Source organism: Poecilia latipinna, unplaced genomic scaffold (assembly GCF_001443285.1).
Source record: "Poecilia latipinna isolate Pla-1442-1.1 unplaced genomic scaffold, P_latipinna-1.0 Scaffold929, whole genome shotgun sequence".
In the NCBI taxonomy this organism is placed as follows: Eukaryota; Metazoa; Chordata; class Actinopteri; order Cyprinodontiformes; family Poeciliidae; genus Poecilia; species Poecilia latipinna.
This window is the reverse complement of record NW_015113545.1, coordinates 226,565-239,592: the sequence shown is the minus strand read 5'-3', so window position 1 is coordinate 239,592 and position 13,028 is coordinate 226,565. Positions and strand designations below refer to the sequence as shown.

The following is a 13,028-nucleotide window of genomic DNA, read 5'->3' as shown; positions in this document are numbered from 1 at the left end:
AATAGAAAAAGATGGCGGCCGTTGTCGGCAGCCGTCTCTGTCGTCTTCTAACTCTTAACTAAATGGTCCCACGTGTGTCTTCCACACAACGAAGCAGTGACGTTTTCTTTCTTCCTTTCAACGGCATCACAGGAACGCACATTACAGCCAGGCTGACACCTGTGATGTGCAGGAGTCCGTAAACTCTGTAACACAAGTCTGTATCCAGTTCTGCTGGCTGTGACGGCCCGGCCTCAACTCAGCCCGATGCCTAGCTGTTTGCTCGTGTCAGTGCACACAAAGAAGGTTTTCAGCTCCCCTTTCCCCTTGACGTTGATGAATCCTCGACACTCACAAGAGTAACCCAGCTTCCTCAGCACTTGAGAGGATTCTTCTGTTACCTAAAAGGAGCAAAAAGTCACAGCTGAAGCTGAGAGAGGCATTTGTATGCAGACCAAATGTTCGATTAGACATGATTCCGATTTAAATCTACGTTCATTTAAAAACGTTCACACAACCACAGTCTTTAGCGTGTGGTTTTTCTTCATGTGTTATTTAAAAGACCACAATTTTATTTCTATTTTTGCATAAACAATACATACATTTTCTTCTATAGGGAATTTACATTACCACAGTTTCCAACTCGGTGACAAATAAATTTGATGTATTTTTAGTCTCATTCTCTTGTGGAAATTCTATGCAATTACTAAAACCAGCATTTTTTCTACATGTAAAAACAGTAGTTGTAGTTAAGCCAAAGTTATTTAGAGTCATACTGGAAGGTCCAGAGAGCCACTTGCTGCTCCAGAGCCACAGACTTCAGACCCCTTAACGTGGTTGTTGAACAATATGCCAGGTTTTAAAAAATAAACTGGACATGAAGTTAAAATAAAGACTAGGAGAGCATTAACCAGAGAAGCAACCATGAGAGCCATGTCAACTCTGGAGGAACTGAAAAGACCCAGAGCTGATGTGGGAGAATCTGTTTACCGGGAAGTTACGAGTTGGTCGCTCCGGGAATCTGGGCTTTATGAAAGAGGCATGAAAACACAAAAACGAGCAAAGCCATACTGAAACCAACCTGGATCTTCCCCATGTCTCCAGTGCTCTCCATTCTGCTGGCTACATTCACTGTGTTGCCCCAGATGTCATACTGAGGTTTCCTCGCCCCGATCACTCCAGCAATCACTGGGCCATGATTAATTCCTTAGAGAGGGGGGGGGGGGGAAGAAAAAAAAAAGATTTGTTTTATTTCCGTATCTTATCACATTACAAGTAGGAAAAGAAAGTCACAAGGGAAGAATGCAAACACAAAATTGTTCCTTCATTACCAGAGGTGTGTTGTGCTGCAGGTTCGTTTTTAATCGTGATAACTAGAAAGATTTCCTTCATCAGAACAAATTGATCTAGTGCAGTCTTTTATTCAGATACTATCTTTTGAGGAGTCTGTAGCTCCCAGCAGCTAACCCAGGCAAACTGCTGTTTAAAAACTATGCATGCATGAATCTGCATTTATGTACATAGCTTGAAACAGGACTGATATAATGCGATAAAAAAAAAGGAATGAAAACTTTTATGACTTACAGACACAATTTTCCACAGAAATTAAATTAACCCATTTTGGATATTAGATTCACTATATAATTTAAAGCCCTCTAAAGTAATTTAGAGCTACTCCAACGTAATCATGAAACACAGTCACAGGTGGTGGGTTTTTATTTTTGGCGAATTCTTTGAGGCCTGGACTAAAACGGGCCACGTTCCAACTTTCCCCTCTAACAGTTGAAGGATAAGATCTACAGGATGGAGCCTTGGTGTTTACATTTTTCTTTTGTTAATGACTCGTTATTAAAATCCACAATTATAACAAACTTCACAGAGAAGGTCTTTTTATCTTTCATCTTTATGGAGCTGTTGTACAGACCTGGACTCAAGCTCCAGCATTTATCCCAGATTGTTTCTCTCTATCCCATTGTAAACATGTTTTATTCAACCCACTGGATTTCTGATTCTAAATCCTGATAATTTAGGACAATTAAAAATATTTTAGTTTCATTTTTTCACCTTTCTCTAATGATTGCCTCATCTTCTGACATATTCCATAATTTCCTCTAGAAAACTTGTATTGGCCTTAAATCCAAAGGCCCATTCTAACAAAAGTCAGAGTTCTGACTCTGGTTTCTAGTTACAAATGTGCATCTATCCCCTCATCTGTCCTCCCTGAATGATACCCCTATATTTTCAATTAAGATCTATACATGAAGAAATGGCACAACAGATGTTTTCCCCACCTTTATTTCACCTGTTAAATAATGTTAATATTTCTATAAACTTAAGACAAATTAATCTGATTAGAGTCATCTCTCTAGACAGTAGAGAGCATGGAGTCTTAATGTCATAATGTGTCTTTTCTTGCACTTCACCCTTAAAAGCAACATTGCCCAGGTCAGGGCTGATAGTTATCTGTGTGTGAGCTGTGAATCTCTGCAGCTCCTCTAGTGCAACCACGGCCATCTTGGCCCAGACACAGGCTTGCACTTCTGCTTCACTTCTTTCCATTTTTGGGTGATAATTTGAATTGCCAAGCTAGTGATCTCGTGTTCAAGTCAAACTCTGCTTCAAACTTTTCCACAACGCTCTCCCTGACCTGTCCGCTGTGACCCATGACCTTCACGGTGGTGTTGCTCACTGATGTTCTCTATCACACATCTGTGGCAATTCGTGTACGGTACTTTATTTAGGGGTCTCAGAGTAAAGACAGCTGAATACAAATACACGCCGCAATTATTGATTTTGAAATTTTACAAAAAAAATTGAAAATTAAGTATGTACTCCCTCCAGTGCGTGATTCAATTTATTGTGTTGGCCTTTCATATAAAATCCCAGCGGAGTAAATTTGTGATTCATGGCTTTAACATGAAGAAATGTGGAGAGGTTAGTCCCAGTAACACGATGCTGGAAAAGCAGGTCCATTGTGATAAGCAGTCTGTAAAATAATAACCTATCGATCAGACTGTAAAAGCAGGACATAAACGCCAATCATGTGTAGAGTAACTAAGGAGACCGGCCAGGTCATGGTGTAGCTGCATACAGTCAATAGAGGTTTCGGCTGCCCAGCTGCTGTGCACACTCACCCACTCGAAGCCTGAAGGTGTTGAAGGAATGTCTGTTGATTACGTCCAACTTGCCAATCATGGCAATGGCGAACTCCACCATGATTCCTATCTGGGCCTGTTGCTTCTCTATGTCCTGAAAACACGCAGGAGGATCAGCTCAATACCCACAACATTTCAAGCACGAGCAGAGCCTGCTTTGAAACAGCTCGTCTGACCCCTGCCTGACCCGGAGCTGAAGCGCTACTCAAGCCCACCTGATGATTCGGCCCACTAAGCCCCGCCGTCGCCATGTAGGTGCTGCCAATTGTCTTGATCTTCTCCACACCACTGAACTTTGGTTTGGAGAGCAGCTGGAGGATTACAGGAAAACAAGTGAGAAATGTTCACCTTTAATCATGTTTTTGTTTTTCTCCCCCTGCATATATCAAAGGTCTAGATAATTAGCACGTCAAGGAAGATGTGATGGATGGTGATAGTAACAGGAAAGCATGTCTTTTCTATTTTTATTCTCCTGACCTCATCAAAATCGGCGACGATCTCATTGAGCAGCCTGAGGCATTCCAAGCCCTCCTTGTTAATATCGCACTCGGTGTAAAACTCTTTGAAATTCGGCACAGAGGCAAACATCACGCAGACGCAGTCATAAGACTTGTAGTACAGGTCCTGTTAAAAAAAAAAAAAAAAAAAAAAAAAAAAGATTGGTTTTTTTTTCAGTCTCATCATTTTGCTAAAAAAAACTTTAGGATAATTCATTGTTATGAGCTAAATCCTATTAATATACAGGTGTGTAATATGAAGCTTATGTCGTAGTGATTTATTACAAACTGTGATGTATTTGACATTAATTCCAGTTAACTACATTGATAAAACTCAGAAATAAGCCATCTGTGAAAATTTGACCATCACATATGGCCAACAAAAGGACTTTAACACAGAAATGTCATTTTATGGCCAAATATTGTGTTCACAGTTCTCTATTAGACATTTATTAACATCTTCCACAAGGAGGGTAACCGATACAAAAGGTTTTATCCAATCATATTAATGGAAAGTTGAGTGGAAGCAAAAAAGATATAAAAGTAAAGATTGACAAGTAACAGGGATAGCCACAGCAAATTAACGAGTTAAGCATCTTCTGAAGCAGAAGCAACGGTCAAAGCACCCCAACTCAGTGGTCCAACGTCCTCTTCTCAGACCAAAGTAAACTTTTCATTTAATTATGAGATAAATTAAGACACAAGAGGCACAACATCCTAGTTGCTTTGGGATGTTGGAGAGACGTTTCCAATCTGTGATGATTTGAGGAGCCGTGTTATCTGCTGATGCATGACCACGTCCAATACCAATACAGATAGATCCCTTGGGTAGATCAAACTTCCCTCTCCTGATGCTGATTTGTTTCCAGTTGGTCTTGGAACCTGCTCACTCTGCCAAAACTATCCATTCCTGCTTTAATGACCATTGTGTCATGGTGATTTACTAGCCAACAAACACGCATGAGCGCTCCACAGAATCTAAGCGGTGTAGTTCAAGAGGAAGAAGAGAGACGCCGGACCCAACGACGGAGCAGAAGCTACTCTGGCTTCAGGCTCAGATTTTCTGAGAAAGCAGCATTAATATCAGCAGTAACGCGAAAACCCCATGAGCTGGATGAGTAGAGCTGTATGTTTCACTGAGGACATTGAATCGATGAATGTAAAGTAGGTTTAATCTGCCTAAAGCCAAACAGGAACTACTGGATTCTTGTCATCTTCAAATATAAAAACACTAAAATACAATCTGCAGAATCAGAAACCTCTGAATTCAGAGTTTCGGAATGACTTGTATTACGGCGTTTCACTGGTAGTATTTTTCTTCCTCTGCATCAATTATCATCTAGTGCCTAGCAACCAGATGGCTTAACCTGAAGGATTCAGCTGAAATGCCTTGAAAAAAAAAATCTCACCTCGTTCTTCTTGTTCTCACCGACAAACAGTGCTGCCACGTGGGCAGGCAGCACGTTTTCCAGCAGCAGACGGTTCAGGTTCTCCCTCGTCTCAATCTCGTCCTGCTCCGTGCGGTTCTTGTACTTGAGCTGGAAGTCCTGCCGAAAGCAGTTGTCGTTCTAGGAGGCAGACCCGCAGTGATGTTACAAAATGCAGCAGTAGTGTGGGTGTTAATGCGTTCGGTTTTCTTCTGCCGGAACTGCTGGGGATACAAGAGGAAGGCGACGAAAGCAGAAAAATATCCTACCTGGAGCGATATAATGAGCATGGTGACTAGAAACAGTATGATGTCGATGCCGCTCATAATCTGGAGGTCTTTGACAAAGCCAGTGCAATCCACTGAGTTTGTGTTATTTGTGTTGTTTGTCATCCTGCAGAACAAAAATGGCAAATCTTCATTCAGGAATACATTCAGGAATAAATTGTTCAGAATGACATTATGAGTATTTTTTCAGAACAGTTTAACACAAACTGTAAAATTTACAAGCTTTAAGAAAACAAACATGGTTTAAAGCCAGATGAAATGTAATCTTACGAGTCAAAAACTTTGTCCATCTCTGTTAGCAAAGTAAAAGGAAACGTCTCTGACAGTCTTACTCCAATAAAATATGCTTCATAATTTTTGACCTACTCGCTGCAGTTAAATCCGTTGTAGTATCGGGAGGAGGTTTCAAACTTCATGAAGCGGTTCTCAAGAAGGCTGAAGATGATGTAGTGGTACAAGATGGATGCAACAAGGAGGAAGAGCACTTTGAGCTCTAAGCTCACTCGCAGAAAGACTCCGCATGCAATGAGCGACAGGCTCCAGCAGCACACAGAGTACTGAGGGACAGAGAGGACAAAGGGGACATACATCATACAGGCAATACAAGTCTAGCACAAAAAATATCGGTCATGTTTAAATGCAAACAACTAAAACAATTATCTAGAAAATAATTTACATGTCCAATACAGGAAACTTTCATTTAATCCTGCAAACCTTTATCATAAATAAAGTAATAATTCCAGTGCCTTGCAAAAATACTTAGACTCCTTGGACTTTTTGTCTGTTACAACTACAAACTTTAATGTATTTAAGTAGGATTTGACTTGACAGACCAACACAAAGCTGTGAATAATTTGGGTTGTGAAGGGAGCATCCCAATCAGCAGGGATGAGGAAACTGGTCAGACTTGATGGATGCAAGTAAACGCATGGCAATCCTGACAGAAAACCTGTTGGAGTCTGCAAAAGGCTCGAGACCGATTATTTATACTTCACATCTAATCTTTTTAAGGTTGAGCTATTTGGCAAAAACAAAAAACGAGCAACAAATATAGTCTCTACACACACTCAAATGTCTTGCAGCTGGAGCTGCAGTGAAAGGTAGGTAGAACCAGGGGTCAGAATAAAAATGCACACCACACTTTTCTGTCGAAACCATAGGTCATTTTCTTTTCCCTTCGAGAAATATGAACCACTTCGTGTTGGTCTGTTAAACAAAAACTAGTTGGAAAAGTTCAAGGCGGTTAAACACTTGGGCGCGACACTGAATATCTGGGATGAGTTGCGTTTCCCCAAGTTTATGTATCGACACAGTAACACTCCATGGGACTAACTAAAACACAAATTATAGTTAACAAATCCTCCACTCACAGGCAGTGAGAAGTCATCAGTCTCTACGCCATCAGTTTCCATGTCCTTATGGAAAAGGAAGCACTGCTAAGAGATGAAATAAGAATTTAAATTTGACTGACAAGCCAACCTGATTTGACTCGGAGCCCAAATTGTGAACATTGTCCTACCAGGTTAAACAGCGCCGCGATAATGATGACCGCAGTGGTAATGGTCGCCAGAGGGAGGCGCAGACACGGCCGCTTCACCACCGCCTCCGATACAGCTGGCAGCCACCGACACCCTGACAGCTTGTGTGGAAACACGCGCTGCAGAGGATAAGGAGAAGTGAGAAGAAAAGATGAGAGGAAAAGGTGGATTCAGACATGTGAAAGGAGCATGTGACTCCTTGCCCAGTCAGCCGTCTCCAGACATCATGTGTCAGTGACTTGCAGATGATTTGATTCAGAAGAATTTGTTTTTGGGGAGAAAAGTGCGATGAACTGACCGTCAGATTTCATCTTCCTTGTCAAAAAGGAAGCTGCAACAATTCAAACATTACTTTGAAGGGCATGTTTAGGTACTAATAGTTCAACTTAAGTTAATTCTAAATATATATATAGAACTTCTATTTCACAATCTTTACTGTCTTTAAACTTGCCTGTTTTATAGTTGTTGTTTTGTCTGTGAATTATAACAGGAAGTGGGGGGGTTTTATAGTTAGCCAACACTTCTGCAGTTTAAAAGACAAAAAAAACTAATAACTTCATGTTTTGATCATTTCTATTCAGTTTACATCAAACTATATTAATGCAGTTTTATGAATAGGTAATAAAACATTCAAATTTGATTGAAGATTAACAATTTAACTTTTATCTAAATATTTTGTGTCTGGAGTTCATAGAAATTACTTTATGAATTAAAATTCTGAGTTCTGATTGATAACATTAGTCACATATTTAGAGAAACTGAACAAACAAACAGGCAATCTGCACATTGTAAGCTTTAATTTTTTTTTTGGAAATATTGGTGACATTTTGCTAAGTTTATGTTTTTTTACTCTTTACCCACATTGCCAACATGTTCAGTGTCACTTGCTAACTTTCTATATACTAAAGAAAGTTGGAGACAGAATGCTGTTATTGCAGATAAAATATTATCTCCAGACTGAAATTGTTCAAGATTACTAATGTTAACTATGGATTAACTGAGGATTATTTAAAAGCATTTAGTAATTTCTGAATTTGTTAAATAATTCATTTAAGAGCTAATTCAACACATTTAAGCAGACCTTCATCTTTCAGCTCTTTGTGTCACAAAAATCAGTAATGAACTAAAAAACGCTTGATCTGGTCAGTCTAACAGGTTTATTGAGGATATTTTTAAGGACATTAGTGAAAGCAGTTGAATATGTCCAAATGCACTCGACATCCTTAAACTTTAATGTTCTCTTTTCAGTATTGAGCAAGGCTTGTGATTTTAAATTTCATCTGCACTCCGCTTCTGGAAGATAATTGCTAGAAAGCAAAAGACGGGGGGGGGGGGGGGAGAATGCTGACGCAGATGCATTCCCACTAAAATTATTTTTTAATCAAGTCTTCACTGTTACTGTATAAGATTCTCTTGTATGACATTAGCACAAAAACAGAGCAGGAATCTGGAAAAGATTTGACATTAAATTTTCCTATTAATTTAAAAGGATATCGAGTGGTCAAGAGCAAAACACTTCAGTCATGCACATGTACTGCAGAAATGGGCCAGGTCACAATGAAACAAAACACCCAAATTACATCTCATTACATTATCCATCTAGGTGGTAGCAAGCAATGCACAGGTCTTTTCCATTTTCTTCGAGCCCAGATTCTAACATGGCCTGAAAATGTGTACATTAAAAGATTAGTCATAGTAAAGGTTAATCATACTGACCTGCAAATGACCCACATAACAGATAGCCAAAATCACCACCAGAATAGAAACCAACACTCCAAAGTATGTCCACCCATGATTCCTTTTGATAGAGACAAAATCAGTTAGAATTTTTTTTTTTTTTTTCATCCAGAGGTTTAATTTTATGGTTTTCTTCAAAACAATAACAACTGACTAAATCCCCGAAAAGCACAAGAAAACAAAAGCCTTGTGTTGTTCTTTCAGAGTTTAGCACAATGAGGGTAGAACAGACTTTTAGTGAAAATGGAAATATGGTTTTACTTACTCCTTTGTGACAAGCATTTGAATTACAAAGATACAGAGGAAGATGAAGGTTGCACATCCCACATAGTGCTTGAACATCGGCAAATCCAAGAATCGGTACTAAGGAGAGGAAAAGAGGAAAATGCTGCTCAGTTTTCAGGTTTACATACACATTTGAATGAGGCTTTGGGGTTTTTAACGATGCATTTGGATTCTTTTCATCGGAGGAATGATTATGCACCCTCAGTTTAACCTGTCTGTCACTAGAGGACCCAAATTTGGGTCCTCTAGTGACAGGGGTGTCAAACTCCAGTCCTCAAGGGCCTCTGTCCTGCAACTTTTAGATGTGCCTCTGCTGCACCACACCTGAAAAGAATAATTAGGTCATTAGCAAGGCTCAGGAGAACCGATCTACACAGGGAGGAGGTAATTAAGCCATTTCATTCCACTGTTTTTTACCTGTGGCACATCTAAACACTGCAGGACAGCGGCCCTTGAGGACTGGAGTTTGACACCCCTGTCATTGTGAATGACAACCTGAGACCAACAGGTTAATATTTATCCACACCAAAATAAGTTTTACTGTGTGTTAGAAAACAGAATTATCTCCACATTTTAACTCTCCAGCTGCTGACATGAGGTGAAGTTAATGCATTTGAAAGTAGTCCTCCATCTTCTTCATTCTACCCACTTTGAGCAAAGAACCAGACCAAAAACATGATGCTGTCACCACCGTGCTCGATACCTGGAGTAGTGTGTTTAGATCTGAAACAGTCAAACAGTTCGCTCTTTGTTCTGACGGTAAAAAAATAAATAAATAAATAAAATTCCCCTGAAGTTTTTTATTTGCTTGCGCCTGTGGGCAGATGCAAATTTTACTCTGTGTCATAGTTAAACATCCTTCTCTAGGACAGCAGCATTAGTGTTCCTGTGTCTTCCAGGTTAGGTTGTGCTGGGTTTCCACCGAACATATTAACTATTCGCCTTTATCAAAAGAGGAACCGTTTGGGTCAGACAGTTGAGGTCGGATACAGATGGGTGTTTCAAATGAGAAATCGTGAGACAGAGATTGAGCAGATTACCTCCAGATTAATCAACTCCTGCAATCACCAGATTAAATTTAACAGAAAGCGAAAGGGTACGTCCAAGTCCGTCTCTTATTTTTGCCTCTTTGTGGATGAGACAAAATCCCAAAATAAATCCCATTTATTTTGTTATTTATTTGTCCAAAATAAAGTCAAACCACCATTTATGCTGTTGTATCAAAGCAATTTATGTGCATCCCAAAAAATAATTAATGATTTTAATAACCTAAGTCAAACCCACCTGCTTTTCTAATTCTTTTTTTGGAAACCACAAGGCTACCCTTCTGCTCTCTTCAGACTTCGACCACTGCCTGCGAGAAGAGAAGAAAAGCGATCTGATTATTCTTTTGCATTCTAACACGCTTAATTAAACCCCAGAAAAATAAAGGCTGTAGGAACTTGAACTAGTTGATCCAAAAGAGTTTTTTTTAAACAGAGATGACCGTGACCATAAACGACTTTCTGCAGCAGTCAGCATTAAAGGAGCCTCTGACTGAAGACACTATTTTTGAATTGCGTTCTTCCTTTGATAAAGCATCTGAAGAACCGACGCTTCCTCAAGAAGTACAGTCTGCTTTGTCTCATTTTTTATGCAGCTTCGCTCACGTTGAGCCTGTTGTCTTGCTGAATACTGAGGTTTTTATAGTCCTCCACTTATTCTCCCATGATGGACATGTTGCAGGTTCTCCTGAAATCTACAATCATCTCTTATTTTGTTCACGCTCAAGATGAGGTGATTGTTCCCACACCACGCCACAAACAAATTACTTGACAAATGGCAGCAATTTTGAAAGAAAGCCACATGATTGCAGATTGTTGCACTTGTAATAGCATGTACTTGGTAAATCGGTAAATTGTTAGTGACCTGACAAAGTGGAAAGTCAACTTTGCATCTTAATTTCTGTTCATCATGCAAGAAAACATTTCAGTAAGAGAAAAATCTACCTTACACCCTAGAAAGATTTATGTCTTTTTAACAACAAAAAAATGGCTCAGATTTCCCATCTGCTAAAAGCTAATTATGCAAAACTTCATAGTTTTTCATCTGCTGCAGATGAGGCTGTGCTCATGGTGACTGGGCCAGGCAGAGCAGTTTTCTCACATTTTATCTCAGACCTGTATTTGCATAAAAAATAAACATCCTCCAAATGTGAAATCATGTCTTCAGCTGAGCTGAACATAGTGGGCCTTCTCTGCAATTTCCATCTTTTTAATTGTGGGCTGTTTTCCACCTTCTGGAGATTTATATTCACCTCACATCAGAAGGCAATTTTCATTGTCACAAAAAGTGATTCATACCTAAAGGATCAGCCAAAGATATACTGCAAAGAACGCCAAGAAAACATCACGTCATGAGGTTGTGTTACTTAATGCTCAGCCAACAAAAACGGCATGCATCATTTCTGAGGAGTGGATCAAAAACCTGATGTCCTTTCATGGCAGCAGCACCATGTAAATGTGTTTTATCTACAGCGTTTGAACACACGTCCTACATGTAACCTACAGGATCAGCACAGCAAATCACCAAACAATAATTGGAATGTGGAGATCAATCATGTTTAGTGTTTTTCTTATCACTACATGGGTGGATTATTTTTCAGAGCTCTTAATAAATCTTTCTAAATAACACAGCCATCTGTAGATTCTTGCTCCGTCTTTCGACTATGTGCAGCTCTGAGCATTTTCTGGTTATTTCATTGCATAACAGGGTTATGCTGTTTTTGCATGTTTAGTCTGACATTTTTCAGATTATCTAGTTTTGACATCATAAAAATACAACCTGAGTAAATACAAAATAAATGACTATTTCAGTTATTGAGGAAGCGAAGCAGCCAAAACAAAATAAGCTCTTTGTTTAAAAAAAAAAAAAACTACACTAATTGCCCCGGAAACATAACAGCACCGACTACCATGAAGCGTTGGCAATAACTAGCAATGACTGATTTAGATCACTGCTGGTGAAATTTGGCCTACTCATCTTGAGTCTTCAAACAAGTTTTCTGACTTGAATTGTGACCTCCGACCTTAAATGAGATAGATGATGACTGTAGTGCTTATATCTATAGTATTTATATTATAGATCTGGCTGTCTAGCTACTAAAATTGATTATGTTACAAAGTGGCGGTTATTAGTATTGCTCATAGGGCCAGGCTGGTTAGGATGCCTCTTTCTCTAATAAAATAAATCATAATTTGAGAACTGCGTTTTGCATTTACTCTAGCTAATAAAACTTATTTCATAATCTGAAATATTTAAATATGACAAAAGAGTAAAAACTGAGAAAGTCTATAAGGAGGAAGATGCTTTATCATAAACATACATATAGTAGAAGGCTATAAACAATTTACATATAAAATGTGCATCCTTCATGTAAATACAAAATACACTAAACAAATGTTTTCTAAGGTGCACATGTATATTTTTCTCCCTCAGGTAAAAATGTGGCCACTATGTGGCTGCAAAAACAAAATAATAGAAAATCTTTAACCTATATTTATCTCTGAATCAACTCCAGACTCAACACAGTACATTAATAAAGAACCTGATGCACCATAATCAAATTCATGCAGATTCAGAGCAGCTGCTGCTTCACTGCAGGCAAAAGCTTTGTACTGTACATCCTATGGGACACCAGTCAGTTCAGTCTATGTGATTTTTCCAAATATATAATGTCCTAGACTTTAAGGGTATTTTTTTTTTTTGTTTATTCAATTGCAATCTATAACACCAGGATATTCAAATCTACACATCAACACTGCCAGGCATAAACCTATCGCATGCTAGCATTTCTTAATTAAACCTAAACCAGAACTGCTTAATGAGATACTTTTCATGAAGCGATGCATACATTTACATACATAAATAAATAAACTTTAGAATGAGCGGCCTACTTGCTGCTGAGCTCATCTATTGCAGTGGTCATCTCGTTGTGCAGCTGCTCATCAAACTTAGTCCTCTGGGATTTGATCCTGCACCAGAGAGCACACAAGACATAATTAGGAAGCAGCAACCGGACACACTTTGAGGCACGCAGCCACATCCGAACAGGATGAAGGAACACTAAATCTGCATTTAGGTT

At 39.1% G+C, this 13,028-nt stretch overlaps 1 protein-coding gene across 4 annotated transcripts in view; it reads right to left on the bottom strand.

Moving 5' to 3' along the window:
- adcy7 (adenylate cyclase 7) overlaps positions 1–13,028 on the bottom strand; it is a 61,460-nt gene continuing 48,432 nt past the window's right edge. For 3 of the 4 annotated variants that reach the window (XM_015049163.1, XM_015049166.1, XM_015049164.1), the window contains 14 exons: positions 12,841–12,918; positions 10,190–10,259; positions 8,886–8,983; positions 8,600–8,681; positions 6,865–7,002; positions 6,716–6,781; positions 5,712–5,902; positions 5,328–5,451; positions 5,041–5,199; positions 3,612–3,758; positions 3,350–3,445; positions 3,114–3,228; positions 1,061–1,185; positions 1–380 (listed from right to left, as the gene is read on the bottom strand). In XM_015049163.1, the coding sequence (XP_014904649.1) occupies positions 234–380; positions 1,061–1,185; positions 3,114–3,228; positions 3,350–3,445; positions 3,612–3,758; positions 5,041–5,199; positions 5,328–5,451; positions 5,712–5,902; positions 6,716–6,781; positions 6,865–7,002; positions 8,600–8,681; positions 8,886–8,983; positions 10,190–10,259; positions 12,841–12,918 (1,636 nt within the window). In that variant the 3' untranslated portion in view covers positions 1–233. The remainder of the gene's footprint in view (positions 381–1,060; positions 1,186–3,113; positions 3,229–3,349; positions 3,446–3,611; positions 3,759–5,040; positions 5,200–5,327; positions 5,452–5,711; positions 5,903–6,715; positions 6,782–6,864; positions 7,003–8,599; positions 8,682–8,885; positions 8,984–10,189; positions 10,260–12,840; positions 12,919–13,028) is intronic. The other variant, XM_015049165.1, reaches the window with a different exon arrangement.